General features: G+C 41.3%; 1 protein-coding gene across 3 annotated transcripts in view; it reads right to left on the bottom strand.

The window, feature by feature from the left end:
- The window catches only part of COX10 (cytochrome c oxidase assembly factor heme A:farnesyltransferase COX10), a 157,125-nt gene that overhangs the window by 54,251 nt on the left and 77,857 nt on the right, over nt 1–25,017 (bottom strand). For 2 of the 3 annotated variants that reach the window (XM_075903517.1, XM_075903515.1), the window contains exon 5: nt 24,136–24,186. The exons of the other annotated variant lie outside the window; for it this stretch is intronic. In XM_075903517.1, coding sequence (XP_075759632.1) covers nt 24,136–24,186 — 51 coding nt within the window. The remainder of the gene's footprint in view (nt 1–24,135; nt 24,187–25,017) is intronic. 3 annotated transcript variants of the gene reach the window in all.

Consider the following 25,017-nt stretch of genomic DNA (forward strand, 5'->3'; position numbering starts at 1 on the left):
TGCAACTACATGTAGCATCTAACGGTATGATAAATGGTAAATGAAGAAGCCATATGGAATTATTTAGTTTGACAACCCAGCTTGACTTCAAACATTGTCTATGTAAACAGTAAAGAGTACTATATTTATTAAGTTAAAATTAAAGCTAAATTTAGTTTTCCATATAGCAAGACTCTATGAGGCTATTTAGATTTCAATGAAAAAGATATTAAACAACCAGGGTAGTATCTGCATGCTTCACCAAAACTTACTGGACACTGTACTCAATCTGTGGAAAGAACTCTCAGAGGAAGATACAAGTTATATAGGAATATATATGATGTAATTAAATGACCAATTCTGGATAAAGCCCACATCATTGATACTATTGCCTGCAGATCTTCAGGTAGGAGGACAAGATGTTCGACTTTTGATGGGCTGGACCGTGTTATTTTTCAGTGAGACGGTGTTCCTATTTGTTCATTTTACCCAAAAGGTGAATAAACCATCTATTTTTGACAATGCCGCATCACTGGTTTTGCACATTTGTCAAAGGCAAGCTGCTATCCCCATTACAAAGTCAAGAAACTCATGTGTCATCTGTGCAGAAGGCTAGTCTATGAGAAAAATGGTTTGGGCATCACAACACTCAAGCCATTTTGAAAATTTATATTATCGCAGTTGCAAAATATTGATTGTAATTAATAAAATCACATACACAGTGCTGTTAATTTACAAAGCATAATTATTTTTATCACATTAGCACCCCACAATGACAGCTAGAAGTGGTAAAAGACTGTCTTCACTAGAAATGCTGCACCTGAGTCTGCTGTAGCACTTCACTGCAGAGACTCTTTACAACAAAGGAAGGGGTTCTCTGTTATAGTTAATCTACATCCCGGAGAGACAGTAGCTAAATTGATGGAAGAATTTGTCCATTGTTCTAGAGCTTTGTACCCAGGAAGTTAGGTTGACTTAACTATATCGCTCAGGAATTGGATTTTTCCCACCCTGAGTAAGGATGTTAAATATCGACTAATTGACTAATCGAATAGTCGATGCATTTTGCATCTCTATGCTGAAAATATAAGGTCTGGAATGAAATGAAGCACAAGCGGGTGGGCAATAAAACAGCAGCAGTTCACCAGGATTAGCCCCTGGTGGGCTGCTGCTGCTTTATTTACTTGCACCTCTGCAGGTACAGGCTATCACAGCGCCCATTGGCCAGGAACAGCAATCCATGGCCAACAGGAGCTGCGATACCCTTATGTGCAGAGACAGATAAATACAGTGGTGTGGGGGCCCCTAGGGGCTAAACCCTGGAAGACTGGATTCAGCCTACGAGCCAGTATTTGCTCACCTCTGCTCTAAATGAATCTTTTCCTTTACATTTAAAAAATCCTGCAGCCACAGGGTATGTCTACACTGCATGCTATTTCAAAATAAACTATTCTGGAATAGTTATTCCGAAATAGCTTATTTTGAAATAGCACGTCTACACTACAGGGAAGCCTCAAAACTAGTCCAAGGCAGGCTCCCCTAATGTAGATGTGCTCGATTTAGAGCTCCAGGAGGCACTGGGAAGGAATAACTTAGAATGGCCCTGGGGAGGGGCTATTTTGAAATAGCAGCAGTGGAGCATCTACATACACCTTATTTCAAAATAGCTATTTTGGAATAGGCGTTATTCCTCGTAGAATGAGATTTACAGATTTTGGAGTAAGCTGTCTGTTATTTCGAAACTATTTCAAAATAACGGAATGTCTGTGTAGATGCTCACATTGTTATTTCAAAATAATGCTAGTTATCTCGAAATAACAGTGCAGTGTAGACTCACCCATAGCATATTAGCATCGTAGGCAGAGCTGGTAAAGTCACCTATAGTTTATGTTGCTTACCGCTTTCCGGTATAAGAAATGTTTTAAGTCGCTGTTTTAAATTGCTCACAAACTTGACAAATTTAAACATTCAGACTGATTTATTTTTTAAAATTGCAACCATTTCCAAGAATGAGGAAAAACAAGTTTTGGGGATTTCTTTTGACCGTGTTAAAATGTGCTACAACCGCTCAGCTGAGAAGCTCTAGGGCCACTGTACTTTGAGCAAGGATTTGAAATCTGGCAGAGGAGTTGCTCTTGTGTTAGCGATGTGTGTTTTGCCATGGCCATGAAAATGTACCCTAGTTTGACCAAGTTACAAGCTTCTAAAAATTGCACATGCCCAGAAGAGGTTTACCTGCCATTGCTCTGCCGGGGGCAGCTCTGGCACCAGACATCAGAAGTGAGAGCAGGAATAGCTTCCCACATGTGGTCTATGTTCATCCTGCTGTTATGACAGGCAGAAATAGGAGTCAAACTGACTTGAATGTTGATGGTTTAGAAATAGGGTTGGGAGAGCAGGAAATGGGAAGGAAGAATGAGAAATGGCAGGGGAAGGAGATACGGACAAGAGCCAAGAGGAAGTAAGGATAGTAATAGAGGTGGATAGGGACAAGGGAGTCTATAACCATTCTACCCCTCAAAATCTAGAATGGGAACCAAGATACTTGAGTCTCAACATTCCTCTTTTCTGTCAGCAAATGGCCATGAAACCCACTGAGTCCCTCATCTCCCTCTAATGACTAGTCCACACAGATGTTAACAGCCTACTATGATTACTCTTAACTCCAAAGGATAGATCTGACCCATCTGAGAGTGAACCTGCTTCCACAGGTTGGATTTCTGGTTTTGTCAGTTTGCTTTTTTAAAATGTAATAAATGGCATTCAAAAACACCACAACTGCAGAAAGAATACTGAAATTGCCAAGTCAAACACAAATGCTATGAAGATTGCCTGTAGAACCTGGGGCCCTGGGAATATGCATTATGACGATGCCTTTAATTACATGATCATATCCCATTTTTTCACAGGACTCTTTACCTCCCTCAGTGCAGAGGCTGGGCCCTGGGAATGAATCAGAGCTGTGTAGTTAATAGGTGTTGGCTGTAGTACCTCTGATGTATTGATGGCAGAAGCTGGAAGTTATGAAAAGAATGACACAAGAGACTTCAGGAAGAACAATGATGATCTTGTTAATTGAATGCCATTCTGGAAAACTAGATTCTATCTCTGCTTTTGCTACATAGTTCTTTATGCAACACTGGGAGAGTCACTTAAACCAAACAGATGGCCATTAATTGAATGTCTCATTTTCTGGGACCCTGAGGTCTGATTTGCAGAACTGCTGACTGTTCACAAATAGAACTATAGTCAATGGGAGTGGTGTTTTTAACACATAAAGTGCTATTAAAATATTGATGATGAACTGATGTATAATTTAACTGATGTGCTAGGTGCTGTACAAACAGGAAACAGGCTATAAGATTCCACATATTTTAGACAGTTTATTTAAAATTACAGATTGTGCTTTGAGTGCTAAAGTTTTATCCTCCATCCCCCCACCCCACACACAAACAAGTCAGCAAAGAATTACAAATGTCAGAAAAGAAAAAAAAAGCACCTCAGTTTGTATTTGAAAGTAACGATTGCTTCTGACAGCTCAGCATTTTGGTAATGGTTTGTTTCACAGTTACATTTCAGACACAATTACATTTAATGAAGGAAAAATATAATTTGACATCAGAGCGGTAAAGCAGGAAGGCAAATTACATAATCTAAAAAGTCTTTCTTGAAAATAACTTTGACTGTGTTCAAACAGGCTTCTTCCAGAAACTTCAACAAAACTTTTAAGGGCCTAATTCTGCTTTAATTTGTAGTTGTAACTCTGACTTCAGAGCATTTTCTCCTATTTACACTGATATATGGATTAAGAGAATCTGGCCTGTAAATATTTAAAAATTGGCCAAATATACCCACTCTGTGATGGATGGAATAAAAGTGGAAGTGAGGTTTTAACAGCACGGTGTCTGGAAAAACATAAAATGATCATAAAATGAAGGACAGTTAAACAGTTGACATTTACCCTTAAAAGAAATGAAACACATTACACCTACTGTAATTATTATATGAAATATTCCCATACCTTTAATACAGCAGTTAGCCCCTTGACTATAATATATATTTCAAACAGAGAATTTCCTTGCTCAGTTAAATAACCAGTTAAGAACAGACTATTGTAATGCAGACGTGCAAACTGACAGAATTATGCTGCTGTGGGACTCTTCGCTCAAGACTACCTCACTTTTTTCTTATTTAAATTGCAATATGAATATTCTATTAATGCCATTTTTGTGTGTGGATTACATATTTGATTGAAATAAACTATATTTATTAGAAAAACTCTTTTATACAGATCACAGCACATTGTTACTGAGCTAGCTGGAATTACATGTTAGCAAGTTGCCATTTATCAAACTTTCCACATTATGTTCCCAGATGTTCAGCAAAATTCTCTTTCCACTTGTGATTACTTCCCCCGATATTCAAGAAAATGAAAAAAAAAAAGTATCCAAAAAATTGTTCTTCAGGAATAAAGAGTGAACTCAAACAGATTCTCACATTATAGGCTTACATAGTTTTGCCTGTTTTAGCAAACAGTAAATTCAGTAAAATCAATCCTGGATAAATCAATATTTTAGCAGCTCAAAAGATTTTTTTTACCTCAGGAAGTCAGAATGCATCATTTCATCTGGCTAAGGCAGAATATTATCTTCCCTGCATTTTTGGCAAGCGAACCATCAAAAGGATAGCCATAGGGTTAAATCTACAACAACCGAACACCCCAAGTGTTGTAACTTGGCAATGGTTTTCAAGACCCTAACCTAAATTTTAATCAGCACACAAACATTTAAAACTTGATGTTGAAATAAAAGTCACACTAATCAGACCACTGTGGGTTATTTCTGTGTCAGAAAGAGCATTCTTTCTGTATAGTACTCATCAAATCAACACACAATTATAGTCTGTGTTCCTAAAAAGTGTTCGATCAACTGTCATTTTAGTGTGTATATATTTGTGCAACCACATGTTTATCAGGTTCTCTCATTTTTTTCAAGTTTCTAGAAATGTTAAAGATTAACGTTTTCAATGTATAACTTGGAAGTAAAAGCTTAGGCACAGATATGCTTATACACAAGTAACGTCTCCTGCAAGTGTTAAAGCTATCACCACTTGTTTCTGTCAACATTTTTATCATTCTTACTTTTTATTCATTTTGGAGTGGAGCATCATTTCTGGATTATATTTCCTCCAAAAGCAATTAACAAAACTCCTAATAACTGGGCAGGGAGTTGCAAAGGGGAGGAGAGTAAGAAGAGTAGGAAGAAATGTTTCCACCCTGAAAACAGTTGACCTCTAAAGATGAGTTTCGCTTGTACTTTAAAGATGAGTTTCACTTTTCCCAATGAGACACAGTTGCAAGATAGCTTACAGCAGGGTCCCTCTCCGGCAAAGCGATTACAGCAAAAAGATTTATAATTTCTGTATGAAACTACTGCAAAATCAATACAGGTGGAAAATGCTTGCTTATGGTTAGAGATGGTCTTTGTAAAAAGAGCCACAAATCTGGAACTGAACTCCCTTGGCTATGTGTTTGCAATCAAGCTTTCTGTGGAGGCACTCTGAAGGCAAAACGCAGTGAGAACGGAGTGACAGGACGAAGGGTGATATATTTCTAGCAATAAATTTGCTGGCTACATTGAATGCACAGATTAGATGGTCATTAAAGCTTACTGGGACTCATTTTTTAAAAACAATCTTATTCAGTATGGCCCAAGGTTTCAGGGACCCTATAGTCAGTACATTGTAAATTTACATTGGTTTGTACTACAGTGTATTTAGGTTCCAACAATCAGGGGGGTCTAGCTGCTGTACCAGGAGCTCTCTCACTGCTGTTGTGTCAGCACAGAATCTGAGTTAACACAATCAGCAGAGGGGGTATCGGTCCTGGATTTCTGGCTTCTCTAAAGCAACAACTTCCAAATCCCACCAAGCTGCAGAATAACAGAAAATGGCTACTCCAACCTATATTAAGAATCCAAAGTGACTGAAAGACAAGCTCTGCATAGGTTAGCTACTTATACACTGTTGCCATTTCTGGTGGCAAGGATTAAAATATACAATTATGACAATATGCTCACTTTATTTCTGTTTGGAAAAAAACAACTCTTAAGAAGGTCAAATTGTGGAATATGAACAAAGGACTAGCTACGCTTACACTGCTGAAACTTTTTCCATATATCCCAGTGGTCCTAGGATACAGCAAAGAAGGGTACCTTGAAAAATATCAATATGTACTTTTCATGGAACATCTGTAATCTATGACATATGATGAAAGAGGCAGCAAAAGCAGGCTGGAATGGGCAACCACAATTAAAATTGTACTCTAATGCTCAATATGTATTTAAATCAGGGTTGATAATACAGCTGGACTAAAGACAAAATGTAACCCTTCCATTAAAAGAAAATTTTAAAATTTTAATTCAGTTAATTTAGAGGTCTGCTGCTCATCTACTTTTGCGCAAGAGCAGTTCTTCCTGAAAAAGAGAGGAAGAACGGCTCTTGCGCAAGAGGGGGGTTTTGTGCAAAAAGAAGCCGCGTAGACTGCTCCTTTTTGTGCAAAAGCCTCTTGTGCAAAAACTAAGCCTAATTAATTATGCAAATGAGGCATGGCGATATTCTACGCTTCACCACATTTGCATTTTTTTGTGCAACAGGGGGCAGTGTAGACATAGCCCCAGTCTTTTTAATCTCTCCTCATATTAAAGCTGGAAATCCATTGCCCAGAATCTGGAATACATGGGGTAGGTAGGCTCTAAATTAACTAATTTTGGCTAATTTTTTAAAATTGCTTTTTTTTTTTTAGTTCAAAGTTTCTGATTTTGCCATGCATTCAAAAGGAAACTTGCATTTCTAGTTTTCTTTTTTTGCTTCAGGTTGTCAAGATGCCAACTTCTGGCTTGGATTGTTTTTTAAATTTTATTTCTTCTTTTTTTAAGATTTCCATGATTTTGTCCTTAGTGACTTGCCCTCTATTGTTATTGATTTGAATGATTAGAGTAGTTTGACAATAAATGCATTATGCTTTTCTTTTACTATCATGGTAAACAAGATCAAAGCTAACAGTTGTCAGACAGGCTACTGGGCTAGATGGACCTTTGGTCTGACCCAGTACAGCCATTCTTATGTATTTGTAGTACAGGTTGAGCCTCTGTAAACAGGGACTCTCTGGTCCAGCAACATCCATGGTCCAGCACGACTATGGATGTTCTAGGACCACAGAATCCTGGTGGTGTGCTGGTGCCTAGGAGCCCTGTGGACTGGCAGGGTTGCGGGCTGCCAGCAGGGCCAGGAGCCTAGATGCTCACACACAGGTGAGAAGCCAGGTGTGCCCCAGCGGGGCTGCCTGGTGGGGTTGGGAGCCTGATGTGCCACAGCAAAGCTGCCTGGAGGAGCCAGGAGTGGTGCGCCACAGCAGGGCTACTCAGCTAGGCGGCCTGGAGTGCCTCAGTGGGGTTGGACAGCTAGGCGGGAGCCCAGCATGTTGCAAGCTGGGCTGCCCGGGATGGCAGGCAAGGGGGCAGGGCGAGGAGCAGCAGGGCCTTCAGCCTGTCTAGCTTAGGGGGAGGGCAATAGCAGTAGGGCCAGATATGACTCCCCCGGTCCGGCAAAATCCCTCATCCGGGACCGGTCAGGTCCTAAGGATGCCAGACCAGGGAGGTCGAACCTATACACCTGCTTGTTTCCTTTCAATCACATTTCTATGAAACGCGAATGAGTAATTGAAAACATTACAAAGATATCATTAGTCAATATATACAGCTGTGATTTAAAAAAAAAGTAAGGATGGGTTTTTCCCAAGTGCTTAGGCACTTTGGGCCTAGCTCTTCTCACTGAAGTCAATGATAATTTGACGTCAATGGGAGCAGACTTAGGCCTATGTAGAACACTTTTGAAAGTCCACCCTTAAGAAAATCCCACCTTAATTGTACGAAGAAGGTAAGGCTTTTAAAATTGTTGGCTTGGAGAATATACATTTGGATATCAGAAAGGGAACTCTGCACCTGTTTGTCTTCAAGATAAGAAAATAAAGCAAGGTAAATATTTTAAGGATTAGAAACTGCTTTCATAACACTGTAGAAGTAGCTGAAAACCCTCTGGCCCTGCAGCGCCCCATACTAGCTACAGATCTGTTTTAATATTTTCCATTTCAAACAAGGATCTAATTAAAAACAAGACCTATGCAAGCCTAAGCAACGTTCCATTATTAACTCATAGGTAGGTAGGGCTTATGCATTTTAGCTAGAAAGCAAAGCTGTCACATTCTGCAAGAACTGGAGACAGATGTGTCAGAAAAACGCATTGCCAGAATTTTTTTTTTCATATTTTTGTAAAGCCTCCACTTGAGCCATATCCCCTTGCTACATAGTTTTCAGAATACCTTTTTGTGTGTGTAGTGGAGAAGAGGTAATTGCTAAGAAGGTGTTTGTATCTGTCACATTACAAGGAAATATTTTCAATACAGAACGCCTAAAATTCCAGACTTTAATTTTATTTGTCCTGGTAGATTAACAATATTCATTTAAAAATTCAAGAAATAACAAATTGTTACCACTCTGCCAACGGTTTTTAACAGGCATGGGCAATAAACAGCCTGCAGGTCAGACACAGTTCGCAAGGTTAGCTCCTGTCGGGCTCCCAGATGCTTCATTCACCTGCACGACCACAGATACAGCTGCTAACAGCTCCTGTTTCCAGCCAATGAGAGCAAGAGGAAGCGATGGCCCAGCCCGTGGCATTTCCCACAGCTCCCATTGGCTGGGAATGGCGAACTGCAGCCAATGGGCCCTGTGAATGGCTGTACCTATTAGGCCTACCCCTGGCAAACCGCATCTGGCCCCCCCTTGATTTAGAACATCAGAAACCACATAGGAGTATGCAATAACCCTTATAAAGCCACAGTCTAGATACCAGAAATGCTCTCTAAAAGTGTTTTTGCTTCTTCTATTGTAACTAACATTTAAAGGTAGCTCGGTGATATTAGGAAATGCCATTTTCCCAAAGGGAGAAGGGCAGACACATTCTTTCATCTTGTAATTTAACAAGGGACGGTTGTTCTTCCTCCACCTGGATTGTTACTAGAAAGCGTACTCTACATACTTTGATTGCTTGGGTCAGTAAACTCTGGAGAAAACGACACCCCAAACACATTCAAATTACATGAAAAGGAGAAACCCCGGGTACTCAAATAACCCAACCATTCCATCTTAATTGTTGCCTGCCTTTCTTCAAATACTACGGTTGACTTCACAAGACCATGTATGCGTGCAGCCTATATTTATATTTGTTTTCATTTAAACCAAAACACTTCAGCAAGGTTGACCAACAAAACAAGCATGATCAATAGACGTCTGGGATTTGATAGCCTCTGCAGCTCCGCTTTTGCCAAGCAATGCCCTTTCCTGATAGCAAAGCTAGGATCACAGTACAAAGCGTTTGAAGAGTACACGATTATGTCAACACTTAGAAGTGTCAAAGTGACATAGCTGGAATCCAGCAAGGCCCTCATTACTAATGCGCTGTCTTCTGTTCTTGCCACAGTGCTAAAGGCTTGACACTGACAGCAGAACAACAGAGGCACCCTGGAACACAAAGCGTATGACTGACAAAGCAGAAACCAAGCAGTTACTGTTACTGCAGGTGTGGATACGCTTGTGGCATTCACCTACGCGAAGACAGGTGAAGACACTGAGTGGGTAGTGAAAGGACTCTGTGTGTTAGGGTGAGACTGTGTGCGTACAAATAGCTACTAAGGAAGTAAATGTGTACATGCAGCACCTACACTGTTCCTACACATAACATTTTCCTATCTTCTCTACTGCGTACTTACCCTATGAAATTTACTAGGCCAAACATGTGCCACAATGAAACTTTCCTTCTCTTCATACTTCCAAACTGCAACACGTCAGAGACCTGAACTGAGAGCACTAAACCCCTTGCTTCTACAGCAAATAGGAGAGCCACTCCAGGGTTCAGGGGAATGATGAATGCCTAATCTTCAGGTCTAAATTTATATTTAATTATATACAAATTGATTTTTAAATTTTATTGTAAAGTTATGCTTCTTGTATTAACTGCTCAGATCTGAAAACCATCGAGACCATGAACCACCTAAGTTGTGCGTTGCCCGCTTTGCCTTAAATTTCACTGAAATGGTTGCAGAGAAACAGAACCAGGAACAGGCATGATGGTGATGCTTACTGGTTACGGCTGCAGACATGGGGCTGCTCTAGCCCTGACATAGGCAGACGGCTACTCCAACCCTATGGGGCCCGCTGTGGGTAGAGGGGCGCTCCAGCCTGGCCAGAGCAGTCCCATTCCGCAGCGGGCTCAGACCAATGTCCCTGGGGAAGGAGCTCTCCAGCCCGGCTCCTCTGCCTGCCCCTGCGTAATCAATTAACCGGTTTACAAATGTTTAACCGGTTAACTAATTAAACTGGATTTTACATCCCTGTCATGAATTAGGGACGTAAGTGAATAGTTGACTACTTGATAAGCTTAAGCAGTGCTGCCTGCCCCCCACCTCACTGCTGCAGGGGTGAGGGGGCAAGGGAGGCTGCTCCGGCAGCAACTCCTGTCTGTTGGGGGTCCAACTCCCCACTGGGCACCCCCATGGATAGGGGCTGCTGCCAGTGGGGCAGGTGGCCTGGCTCATGCTGGGCCCAAACCCTGCTGCGGGTCTGCAATTTAAAATGCAGTAGGAGCTGGGCAGCTACCTCTCTCTCCACCCCCGCTGGCTCCTACTGCATTTTAAATTGCAGAGCCATAATGGGGCATGGCCCCGGCACGAGCCGGGCTGGAGCTGGCTGCCTCCCCCTACTGACCAATTAAGTGGTCGATAAAAATTCTATCGACTACTCAATTAGAAAAATAACTCCATTTTAACATCCCTACCATTAACTCAGGTCTCCACAGGTAAAAAGGTTTCCGTAGTAACTGATGTTTGTGGGGAAAAGAGTTATAATCGTGATAGCAGCGTATTTGGGAGGAACACTGTTTCCTTAGTAGGTGCCTGGGGCGTTTCACATCAAAACTATTTACCTTTTCAGAGAATAGGCTCTTCATCCCAAGTGGGGCGTCCGGGGTGTCCAGGTTTATGGATTTTGGGAAGCAGATAGAAAAATCCTGGTCGGGGGTCAGAAGGTGTTTCTGTGTGGATTTGTTCCCGAGTAGCTGTAGGGAGGCTTTTAAGGAGACAGAGTAATTTCTTTTGGTATTCCGAGGTAGGATCAGAGGAGAGAGGTTTGTAAAATGTGGTGTTGGAGAGTTGTCTGGTTGCCTCTTGGTTGTAGTTGGTTATAATCAAACCAGCTGACAAAGGTGGTGCTGTGGTCATTATGAATAAGGCTGACTATAACCAAGAGGCAACCAGACAACTCTCTGACAGAGGTCAGAAACATCAGGATCTCTACCAAGCATTTATAAACCTCAACTACCCACCCGGAGAAATAAAAAAGCAAATTGAAAGAGCTAAACGAATACCTAGAAATCATCTACTACAAGACAGAATCAATGCCCACAAAACAGACATTAGACAGGATCACAAAGAAAAAACAGTTTCTTGCCATTTCAACCAGAAAGGACACTGTCTCAATGACCTAATCACATGCATCCTACTCCAGAAGGCTTTCAAATCTGCACTTGAAAGGGAATCCTCTGAACTGGCATTCATGCTAAAATTCGACACTCTCCGCGGGGGGCTGAACAAAGACCCCAACTACCTTACCCATTACAAAGATAGCTTCCCCAATTATCACCTCTAATTCCATTAACTCACAGACATCTACCCTTCCCCACCTCTAATATCATTAACTCACAGACATTTACCTTCCTTTCCCCCCCTCCCCTGCATCCCTCTTCTGTTCTGCAATGTGATTTGTCCTTTTCATATGTGTTCATTTTTTTTAATTGTATCCTTTGGTATATATGGTTGTGACTATTTTCTTCCACTATTTGATCTGAGGAAGTGGGTCTGGCCCACGAAAGCTCATCATCTAATAAACCATCTTGTTAGTCTTTAAAGTGCTACATAGTCCTGTATTTTGTTTCAGCTACACCAGACTAACACGGCTACATTTCTATCACTATTCTATAATGTACTTGGAATTACTTTGCAAAGTCATTTTTTCCAAGAGATTTCCTTATAGTAAATTATGTACGTCAGGAGGCATTCTTTGATATTTACATACAAAACTTAACTTGAAAACACAACCAAACCCTCACACAATTCTCTCTGTGCTGAAGATGAGGAATTGTACTTAATATCTAGCTTAAATGATTATATGCACCATCAGATACTCAGGGAGTGATGCAGCTGCTTTGGGGCAGTAAAATCAGACCCTACGAATGGCTTACCCAGAAATCTTCTGATGAAGTCAAGTCAAAACCAGTGGAAGAGCCCCCATATTTCCTTACTCCCTTCTTGCTGCTGGCATAGCCAGGTAGAAGGTGCAGGAGGGGCAATACTGGGCTATGCTGATACTCAGCTGTGTTTGCAGACTTTTGTGAATGCTGCAGCCGGCTATAAATATATACAACTTTGAGTTGGCTCTATGATGACACAGAGAACCAGCCCCGTACCAAACAGCAATTGGAGCAGGAGGAGGGAAGTGCAAGGCAGGGCTTTAAAACATCAATGCACACACTTCCCTGACTTCCACTCGGTGCAGTTTGTCTGCACAGGAGCTAGTCCACTATTGTTACTCAGCTATCACCTGAGGTGATAAAAACTTATGACAAGCAGCAATCCATTGCACTCCATTTCCTACCAAGCACTTTAATACAAACCAGCACAAGTAAATTATTCCCTTGCATTACACGCCAACGTGGTTTTACAACGTCTATTCATGGTCGATACCTTTTGCTGCATTATTATTTATTTATTTGGTGCTAATGATGCGTTACAAGGCAAACAAATGTGGGGCTTTGTGCAGAATAGCAGGTATGCCTGCTTATGGATCTGTAGAGATTATTTTAATTTCACATGCCTGATCATACAAATGTAATACCTAATCTACACATTTGGATAAACACTTTTTGATTTTGCAAGTATGCTTAACTATGGCTATTGACAGCTGTACAAAATTGATTGGCTTCAGTGACTATTTGCTGTGGACTCCACTTCCATTTAATTTACCATAGGCTACTGCAGTGTGTTATCTACTTGCAACAACATGCTAATTGAGCAAAAACCGGTATTGAAAAACAAGGTGCCCCCTTGGAGAGTACTGTAATCCAGCCAATAAAAAGCCAGTTGATAGCCCAGGATGTAAAATGATGCTGGCATTTATTAATATTTAGTGTGTTACAAAAACATACAACGGATGTATGATCTAACAGATCTTGGGTGGATGTATCAGACAAAGCAAGTGACATTACCTTTTAAAAAAATACTAAAAACAAGTTGCAAGGACTCTTTCTTCCTTTGATGTACTTCACTGATTTCACTAGGAGAGTCACAAATCACATCTTTAACATATGGCAAATTTGGGAAAACTGTAATCTAAAAGATAATGTTATTCATCCTGGAAAGTAGCTGTGGTTCTTCACGATGTGGTTCTGAGTTCTCCACTTCAGGATACGTGTGTCCCTTGATGGGAAATTTTCCATTAGCAGTGCCATGGTTTATCCCCACATGTGTCCCTCATGCCACACACCAAGACTAAAGGGGCTAAATGTCTCTCAGGCTCTGTCTAGACTTCAAGCTTCTTTTGTAAGAAGCTTTTCCGGAAGAGATCTTCTGAAAAAACTTCTTCTAAAAGAGACCAAAGGAAGAAAAGAGAGTAGTAAAATACACACCTTGGACTTCAAAAAAGCAGATTTTGACTCCCTGATGGGCAGAATCTCCTGGAATGCTAATGTGAAGGGGAAAGGAGTCCAGGACAGCTGGCAGTATTTTAAAGAAGCCTTATTGAAGGCACAGAAAGAAACCATCCCGACACATAGCAAGAGAGGCAAACATGGTAGGAGACTGGATTGGCTTACAGGGGAAATCCTTGGTTAACTTAAGCACAAAAAGGAAGTTTACAAAAAGTGGAAACTTGACAAATGACCGGGGAGGGGTTTAAATGTATAGCTCGAGAATGCTGCGGGGTTATCAGGAAGGCGAAAGCTCAAATGGAATTGCGACTAGCTAAGATTGTGAAGGGTAACAAGAAAGGTTTCTACAGGCATATTAACAAGAAGAAGGTGATCAGAGAGGCTGTGCGGCCCGTACTGGATGAAGGAGGTAACCTAGTGACAGATGATGTGGGGAAAGCTGAAGTACTCAATGCTTTCTTTGCCTCTGTATTCACAGACAAGGCGGGCTCCCGGACGAATGCGCTAAATGACGCAAGATAGGATGAAGATGGACAGCCCTTGGTGGGCGAAGAACAGGTTAGGAACTATTTAGAAAAGCTAAATGTACACAAATCCATGGGTCTGGACTTAATGCATCCGAGGGTTCTGAGGGAGTTGGCAAATGTCATTGAGGAGCCTTTGGCCATTATCTTTGAAAAGTCGTGGAGATCGGGACAAATCCCGGATGATTGGAAAAAGGCAAATGTAGTGTCCATCTTCAAAAAAGTCAAGAAGGATGATCCAGGGAACTCTAGGCCGGTCAGTCTTACCTCAGTTCCTGTAAAAATCATGGAAGGGATCCTTAAGGAATCCATTTTGAGGCACTTGGATGAGAGGAAAGTGATTAGGAATAGTCAGCATGGATTCACAAAGGGAAAGTCGTGCCTGACCAGTCTGATTAGCTTCTATGATGAGGTAACTAGCTCTGTGGACATGGGAAAGTCAGTGGATATGATATACCTTGACTTTAGCAAGGCTTTTGATACGGTCTCCCACAATATTCTTGCCAGCAAGTTAAGGGAATGTGAATTAGATAAATGTACAGTAAGATGGACAGAAAGATGGATAGAAGGCCGGGCTCAGCGGGTAGTGATCAACGGCTCGATCGCAGGATGGCAGTCGGTTTCTAGCACCGGTTTTGTTCAATATCTTTATTAATGACCAGGATGAGGGGATGGATTGCACCCTCAGCAAGTTTGCGGATGACACTAAGCTAGGGGGAGAGGCAGATATGCCTGAGGGCAGAGCTAGGGTCCAGAGTAACTTAGAAAAATTGGAGGATTGGGCCACAAGAAATCTGATGAGGTTCAGCAAGGACAAGTGCAGAGTCCTGAACTTGGGATGGAAAAATCCCATGCATTGTTACAGGCTGGGGACCGACCAGCTAAGTAGTAGTTCTGCAGAAAAGGACCTGGAGGTTACAGTGGATGAGAAGGTGGATCTGAGTCAACAGTGTGCCCTTGTAGCCAAGAAGGCTAATGGCATATTAGGTTGCATTAAGAGGAGCATTGCCAGCAGATCCAGAGATGTCATTATTCCCCTTTATTCGGCTCTGGTGAAGCCACATCTGGAGTAATGTGTCCAGTTTTGGGCCCCCCACTACAAAAAGGATATGGATGCATTGGAGAGAGTCCAGCGAAGGGCAACCAAAATGATTAGGGGGCTGGAGCGCATGACTTTGAGGAGAGACTGAGGGATTTGGGTTTGTTTAATCTGCAGAAGCGAAGAGTGAGGGGGGATTTGACAGCAGCCTTCAACTTCCTGAAGGGAGGTTCCAAAGAGGATGGAGAAAGGCTGTTTTCAGTAGTGACAGATGGCAGAACAAGGAGCAATGGTCTCAAGTTGTGGTGGGAGAGGTCCAGGTTGGATATTAGGAACAACTATTTCACTAGGAGGATAGTGAAGCACTGGAATGGGTTACCTAGGGAAGTAGTGGAATCTCCATCCCTAGAGGTGTTTAAGTCTCGGCTTGACAAAGCCCTGGCCGGGTTGATTTAGTTGGGATTAGTCCTGCCTAGAGCAGGGGGCTGGACTTGATGGCCTTCTTCCAGCTCTATAGTTCTATGATTCTATGAAAGCGTCTACACAGCAAAAGCACATCGAAAAAGCTATCTGCTTTTTCGAAAGATAGCATCCAGTGAATGGACGCTATCTTGCATTTAAGCTGCGATTACTATGGGCAGAGTGGCCACCAGGGCACCTGTGCTTTTTCCTCTTTCCTCTTCTTTCGAAAGAACTCCCTCTTCCCTGTCCACACATGCCTTTTTTGCGAAAGAGCTCTTTCAGAAAAAGGCTTCTTCCTTGTAGAAGGAGGTTTACCGATGTTGTAAAAACCCCTCCGTTCTTCCGATTTTTTTCCAAAAGAACGCGATTGCAGTGTGGATGTAAGTGAAGTTTTTTCGGAAAAACAGCCGTCTTTCTGAAAAAATTCTGCAGTGTAAACATACCCTCAGAGAACACGCCAATGCCAAAAGCAAGGAGGGCAAGAACACTCATAGGGTGGACACATCTTAAAGAACCATAATAACTTCACAGCAGGATAAGTGACCTACTCTTCTTTGAACAGTGTACTTAGGAATAGTGTCCACTTCCGCTAATTCCTAAGCTATATCCTCATAGGGAGGGAAGAGCTTCTGAACTGAGTCATGAAGTGAAAACAGAACAGTCCTATCAACTACTGCATTGGATCTTGAGGCATGGATCAAGGCAAAATGCTTAGAAAAAGTGTGTATTGAAACCCATGTAGCAGCTTTGCATATCTCTGATACAGGAATATTTTTGAGTAACACCATGAGTGGTGATTGCGACTTGGTAGAATTTGCTCCCCTCTGTTTGAGCACAGACTCAATGTAACAAGCAACAATGCACTCAGAGAGCCACTTTGACAATGGATACTGTGGATCCTTGGGTATGTCTGTGGTGGACACAGAAAATCTCGGTGAGCTCAGAAATTGTTTGGCCCGATGTAGACAGAAGGCCAATACTGATCTGATATCTAAGGTATGAATGGAGGCTCCATGTTGAGACTTATACTGGATGACGAAGGGAAAGGAATAGATTAATGGACCGGCTAAGATGAAAGTGGGAAAATACCTCAGGTACAAATTTTAGGTAAATGCTGATATGGTGGCCAAGTGAACTTTGAGTGCAGTAGAAGTAGACTCTAGCCTTGCATACCACAAAGGGGCTGTGCCCTTAGGTAGAGGCCTCTTAGGTTGGGATGTCATCATGGTGATGGTTGGAGTTGGATGAAGGAAAGGAATGCATATATCAACTGCATACATCTTGGGAGAGATGATGTGGAATGATCTGAAGTTTGATTGCTGGGGCAGATGGACAGGTGAAGCTGGTAAGCATAACCAAACTTGTCTTGGCCCAGTTTGAACTATGAAAATAGCCCTGACTTTGTCCTGTCTGATCCTGTTCATCGTTCTCAGTATTAAGGGTACTGAGGGGGTGGGAAGACACACACAATAGGCTCTTCATCCCAAGTGGGAGTAAAGCATTTCTTATTGTTCAGAGTGGTGCCAAAGAGGTCCACCTTTGGAAATTCCCAATTTTTTAATATACCATCAAGGTTTGAGAGTCCAGTTCCCATTCAGTCCTAGGAGAAGTGCCTACAGAAAGCATTGGCTGTGGTGTTCTGAACGGCAAGAAAGCAGAGAACTGAAGTATGAACATGACGGGTTATACACTTGTTCCACAACTTCACTGCTTCGGCACACACAGAGGGCGCTACAATTCTCCCTTGCTAACTGACAAAAAACATGCAAGCCTGACTGATTTGCCTTCGATGAGAAGGGAGGCATTCCTGACTGCCCTGACTTCCAACAGGTTGATATGGAGAGTGGTTTCCTAAGACAACCATCTGCCCAGGACTATGAGAGTATTGAGATAAGCTTCTCATCCCAACAGGGATGCATCTGTCATCATGGTGATGGTTGGAGTTGGATGAAGGAAAGGAATGCCTATATCAACATTGTGCTGATCTTTATACCAGTCCACAGAATCTTTCATGTGACAGGGAACGGAGATTTGTTTCTCTAAGCTGTGCTTATTCGGTAAATAGATCATTCTGAGTCAGCCCTGGAAGCAACAAAGTCATAGTTGTGAATGATTGGCAACAAAGATGTAAGCTACCATGTGATCCAGGAATTGCAGATAGTTCTTTAGAGAGGTTCAAGGACTCTCTTGAGTGGTCCTGTCTGTATCTGATAACATTATGAATCTGTGCATGGGAAGGGAGGCTCTGGCTGTCAACAAATCAAGGACACCCCTATGAACTTTATTTTTTTTTTTACAGGTGTTAACATAATTTTTTTACATTGAGTTGAAGACCTAACACCGGAACAGAGAAAGGCCCTTCTGAGTGAATGACAGTGCAGCTTTGTAAGGTCAACCCTTGAACAGCCAGTCATTGAGGAATGGCAGCATTAAAATTGGAGCCAAGGAGCATCTAAAGGGAAGTTAATTTCAACATCACACAATATTTATTCATTCATTCATTTAAATAAATAAACAAACACACACACAAACAAACAAACAAACTAAAAACCATTGGCTACATCTCCCCACTTTGGTAGAGTATTATTTCAATATCAAGTGAAATTAAGATACTAAAAAGCCCTATCACATATATATTACATGACAATGTACAGCAATGATTAATATAGTACTACACAGCAAACATAATTGCTCTAATATTTTACTTAACTTTACATGCCTGCCATTATTTTATCATTATTAGGGATTAGAGTTTAAGGGATTTTTAAGTGGCAGATTTATTACTTTTTTTGCACTGTGGTATGTAATTATAATTATATGGCACTTTTGAAATGAGATGGCCTTAACTTATGCAAGTTTTTAGAAGTATTGAAATGTTAATTTTTTTATATTAACTTTACCTGCTGGTAAAGTGACTGGACTGATGATGCCAGCTGGTAATGTGGTCATGTGACTGTGTTCAATGGTACCAGGCTGGAGGGCTTATCCTTGCCTTCTTTATCCCATGTAGATGGTTCATAGGCTCAGTCAGAGGCGTGTTTGCCTTTAGATGAACCCCATGACTTCCTGGTCCCAATGGTATCAAAGGAGTCTTTCACAGAATCATAGAACACGGGAACTGGAAGGGACCTAGAAAGAGAGATCATCAAGTCCAGTCCCCTTACACCTCTATAGTACAAAGCAGAGAGGCCAAGGCCTCTGAGAGCATTGATCTAGTGGGGAACAGAGGTCTTTGAGGGGCAGGCTATTTATACAGGGAGGCAGAGTTCCTCTTCTTGGGACTCTTCACTGAGGTCTCTAGAGTTTTCACTTTCTTGGGAGAGACCTAAGCCAAGCTTAAAGCGAGGTTGGGAATGCCCAGAGACTGATGTCTGGGGAACCTTTCACTAGAGCAGGGTGAAGAGAACATTTCAGTACCAGTGGCCCCAGCTTAATCTCTTGATTTTCCTTTGTCCTAGATTTAAAGGCCAGGAAGAAGTTATACTCTCAGGGAACATGTGACTCTCCCAGGCAGTGGACACGGAGTGACGGTGCTAACTGGGATGCTTTCCTGCAAAGGAGGCAGTGTTTGAACATTGGAGAGCCAAGTAACCTCCTGTGAGGGAGGGAGAGGAACAAAACAAAACCTGTCATTATTAATGAAGTCCAAATCTACTAACTATAACAACTGAACAAGCAACTCTAACATGAAAAACTTTTGCAGTCACACAAGGTGGTTACACAAAGGCTCCATCTCAGGCCAAGGTGTTTGAGAAGGAACTGAGTGAGGGCTGTTCATCTGTGCAATCCTACATAGCCCAGTGCATAGCATGACAACGTATAGGAAACATGCACAGGACACTACTAACAGGAACTCTATGACGAAAGGGCTGATGCGAAGTACTTTCAGGGAAGTTATTTGAAGACTAGATAATGAGTTGACCCACTTATATCTTAATTTTAGCTACGTTTCTGATTACTCAGATATCTGCTAACGGATAATACATTTTTGCATGGGTTTTCCCCATTAGTTCTATGTTGCAAGGGAACATTTTCACATCACTTTACTCCAGCATTCACTGCTCTAAGAGTCAACGGGTGTTTAGTTTCTTATTATCTGAGAAGCTTTAAGGTTGAAATTGACACCATTATCAAAGGCACCTTGATATTTTATTTGGTCTCTAAGGAGAAATTTAAGTGAATCGTTACATCTTCACTTGTATCAGACTGAAAGAAAAATCAGGGGGTTTTGTATCTTGGTAAGGGAGCATTTCAAGGAAAACTAGCAACTTTTCCTCTACAGGAAAGTTGTACAGAATATTTTAATAGTCTAATCTTTTAATAGTCTATAATGAAAAGTTATCACTCTACTATGAAATGTTTTAAGTTTAAAACAGTAACAAGACTACAGCTAAAAGTCAATTCAGTCAAACCCTATAACATTTCTATAGAATCATACTGACTTTATTCCTCATAAATTATTTCCCACGATGTACGCTCTCCATCCAGCTATATTTTTTATGCACAAAGTGTGTATCAAATGTGGTAACAGACTTTAATATATTAAGAATAAATTGTCTTAACACAGAGATAGCAACAAATGGTTTAATCAATATTTGAAGTGCAATATTTGAAGGGAAAGTCTAGAAGCCATCATCTGTTTTCTTAACTATTCTCTCCACGTAGTGCCTAAACTGGCTATTAAAATGAACCAGAATATTATTACGTTCTGGATGACAAAACTATATAGGCCCAAGCCAAGTTACAAAGACACTTGTATCCAATAAATAGGTTTCACCTTTGCTTCCCCTTCTTCAAGAATGAAAGCAGTCCGATAGCCTCACAATGACTCATTAGAAAGCACAAACACATGAACCTGCTGTAAGGGCATCAAGTCATCAGTCTTTTGAAAACTGTCAAGAAGTGTTTGTCATTCCAATACTGCTCCTATCTTCCAAACTCAAAGATAAAACTCCAAGATAATACCCCCATCAATCTCAGACAGAGTTGAAAGAGGAGTCAAAAAATAAATAGTACCGTGTCACATTACCAAGCAGGATTCCACACACTATTAATTTCAACTTAGAAACCAGTTAAGATATCTAATCTGCCATTACCCTTCTGAAGGGTACAGATGCCACTTGCTTACGATAAATACAAAGTGATACTTTCAAATACTTTAGAAAATGTTTAAGCAAACACGGTGGCATGTTTTTTATCTGAAAATACGTTGAAGGCTATCTTAGTATAATTTTTCATTGTGTTTTAATAGGTCATCTTCAGTACAAAAGGGCATAGACTAAAGTATAGCAAAATACAGAGGATACCTCTTCTAGCCCTGATTTAACCACCTACATAGACGGTTATGGAGGATTGTGTTTTGTCTTCATTAAACTCAATGGCTGTTAGCACAGAATAACTTCTTGCTTTTAGCAAGCTGTTGACCAAAACTGGACACAGCCAACATAATCTGGAAATGTTTCCTACTTATGTCAATGTACGGGAACTGTAATGAATTGGGCTAATTAATAATAGTTTGCATTAACTTGTACTTAATAATAGTAAGCACATTTTGCAACCTATGATCAAGATTCTTGAAATTCTTTATGATTATGAAAGACTAACAACCTCTTGTGATATGCATAAATATTATTTCTACATTCCCAAAGCATAAACTAAGGAGCAGAGAAGTTAAGTGTCTTGGTCAGGGTCATACAGCAAGCCAGTAGCAGTGTTTGCAATGAATGGATCCCTGAATGCTAGTGTCTAGTATCCTCTTCTAATCTACAAATCACACTTCCTCCCTATACGTTTCCCAGTTTGTACCAAGATATTTGGTTAGATACAATGGTCCATTTCGTTTTTCATGAGACTTCTTCAAGGCCATAGACCATTCATTAATGCTTTTCAACAACTGATATTCTGAAAGCATGTGATTCAGAATATGGAAAAGGTAAAGGCAGAACCACCATTTATGGTTTAAAAAAACACTAGCTGTTACCACAGACGACTATCGCACCCTCATATTTATTGGCTCTGTTGAGTCTCTTTATTGACAAAATCAAGGCTGTTGAATAACCATACCGTTAGGGAAGTGAAGGATGTGCACATATTAACCAACTTCTTAAAAGTTATTCAGATTATACTGCAATAAAATAAAATAAAATAAAATAAAATAAAGGCAAGAACTTTTAAAGATTCCCTTTTGGAGGGACACTTTGCATTGCTAGTAGAGCCCCCTGCCAACTTCTCCTACTCTAAATGAGTCGTCTGCCCTCTGCCATCACTATCTTCAGCAACTTTCTAAATGAAGGGGGCCTGATGAGGCTCCCTTCTGAGTGGATAAACAGTACATCTTATCATCTGAAGGGAATGTGAAAAGCCTTGCACAATGCTCATATAAAACACACAGAGAAAAATAACTCAGTGCATAAACAAACTGAATCAAACTTTTCACCTGAAATCTGGAGTTCATACAACAGTGTCATCACAAAATAGCTTTGGATTTTAAGATCTCCTGGATATTGACATGCAAATAATACTGTTACAGATTCTTCTCCTAGGCACTGAACTCCCATGTTTGTTCAATGTTCACTCATATGAAGCTGCTTGAACAACTAGTAGCTAAAGGATACTCAAGTTTGCACCTCTCCGGCACAGAATCCTTTCAGTGACACAATGGCTTGTGTCCTTTCAATGGCTTGTATTTCAAATGCTTTCCTAACTGTATAGCTATTTGGGTTGATTGCTTTAGCATACCCATGACCTCTGATTTTTATGAAGGTTCAAGGAACACCCAAAACTTAGTTAAATTGAATAGCTGGAATTGAATTGGTGTTTTTACCCAATTACAACACACAAAATCATCCAGCACAACAAAAGAGTAGAATGAGGAATGTCAGGCAAAGGGATCAAGCTAGTTTCTAGAGTTGGCTGAAGGATAATTCTGTCTCATGCCAACTTTCAAGGTTTCGAAATTTGCTTTTGTTCCAACATTGCAGCAAAACCTTGCAAAAATGGATCTGTATGACAATGTCTGTCAAGTATCAAAACCAGGGCTTTCTGATTTGGGAAAATGTGGGGGTGTGATGTCCCCATTGCCAATTTGGAGCAGAGTGTTTCATCCCAGATCACTGTGAATTAGGGAGAGCAGAGACCTGAGCATGGATCTCCCACATCCCAGATTGATGTGCTAACCACCAGGCTAAAGAGCGGGAAGCTCTCTCTCTGTCAAACCCCACTTACCCAAGTTTTCTAATAAAAACTTTGTTGAAAATGACAGGTCTCAGCAAAGATACAAAGTGGGTGAAGTAAAACCTTTCATTGGACCCACTTCTGTCAGCAAGAGAGAGACAGAAGCTGATCCAGTAAAAGGCATATTCCTCATCCACCTTGTTTCTCTAATATTCTGGGATGGTCACTGTTATAACAACATGGCTTGGCCGCTGCAAAACTTTTGCCTTTGATGAAAAAGCCCATTTTGATTAAATAAAAACGTTAAAAACCGCAAGCAGCCAGTTCTCTCAGTTCCCCCTCAGCCAGACTCCTCTGCAAGGGAGGGGAAAGGACGGGGTCCTGCTGAGTTCCTAAAATTGTATCTTCTCCTCAGAGCTCCACAGCACTGAAGCTCTGTTACTGTAGGTTTTATGAGCTCTAAAGAAGCTGGGGCCTTCCATCAATGTAACCCCATAAAGAAGATGTGAGACTTGGACCAGGTATAGGCTACTAAAGGTTTATTGGCACAGCTACATTGGTAAAACCTGCTAGTGCAGACACCATTAACACTTGTTAAAAGTGTTTTTACTGGTAGAGCCTAATCCAATTACTATAATGAAATAAGCTAAACTGGCAAAATCACTTTTTTTGCCTATATAATTTGTGACAGACCCGGACCAGCTGGCTACCAAAGTCTAATGAAGGCAGATATACTGGCCACTGGGTGAATAGTTTTCTGTTCCCTGAGGGTGTGTCTACACAGCAACGTTATTTCGGAATAACAGCTATTATTCCGAAATAACAATGCGAGTGTCTACACAGCAATTCCGTTATTTCAAAATAACAGACGGGTTATTCAGACTTCTGTAAACCTCATTCTATGAGGATAGGGTTGACAGGTGTCCGGTATTGACTGGGACAGTCCAGTATTTTTGCCTACAGTCCGGTAAAAATAAATCAGAAAATACTGGACACCTAAAATGTCCAGTATTTTCTGATTTTTTTCCCCTGCCAGGAGGTGAAAATACCAAATGCCTGGCTTTCCTACACACACTCAGTAACCGGGCCCAGCCCATGGGCCCCTCCCAGGCCCCCCCTCACCTCTCCTCCTCCTCCACTTACCTGGTTCTGCAGGGGAGCTCTCTTCCCACACAGAGTAAGAAAACAAGATGGCTGCCAGCAAAAAAAAAAAATACCCAAAGGTTTTAAAGGGGCCATGCTGGGTTTTTTTTGTATTTTTTTTTTTTTTTTTTTTACTTAATACCCGTCAGGGTCCTTACTTTTTTTTTCTTTGCTCAACAACTTTGGTCTCTCCCACCCCCTTTTTTTTCTCAACAGTGTTTCAGTTTTTTGGGGTGGGGTGGGAGATGTTTGGTATTTTTGGTTAAACCATCTGGCAACCCTATATGAGGAATAACGCCTATTCTGAAATAACTATTTTGAAATAAGGCGCATGTAGACGCTCCACTTCTGCTATTTTGAAATAGCCCCTCCCCAGGGCCACTCTAAGTTATTCCTCCTGGGGCTCTAAATTGAGATAGCATGTCTATATTAGGGAAGCCTGACTTGGTCTCATTTTGAGGCTGCCCTGCAGTGTAGACGTGCTATTTCAAAATAAGCTATTTTGGAATAACTGTGCAGTATAGACTTAGCCCAATGACCAGGGCAGGGGGAGCTGCAATGCAATTAAGTCAGGGAAGGACCTTGTGCCAATTAAGTGCTCACCAGAAGCAGCAGGCTAATAAGAGCACCTGCAGCCCATTAAGGGCCTGCTGGGTCTAGTTTAAAAAGTCTCCCTTCAGGGAGGGCCATGAGACCTCAGGACTGGGAGTGAGGAAGTGTGCTGGGGAAGAGCGGAAAATTGTGGTCAGGTACCAGAAGGAGTTGGTTGGGGAAGCAGCCCAAGAAAAAGCTGCAGCTCTGGTAGTGGAGAAATCTCTACCTGCTGCCATTACCATTAGGCTCCCTGGGCTGGAACCTGGAACAGAGGGTGGGCATTATATA

This window comes from Pelodiscus sinensis, chromosome 20, assembly GCF_049634645.1.
Source record: "Pelodiscus sinensis isolate JC-2024 chromosome 20, ASM4963464v1, whole genome shotgun sequence".
NCBI classification, from domain to species: Eukaryota; Metazoa; Chordata; order Testudines; family Trionychidae; genus Pelodiscus; species Pelodiscus sinensis.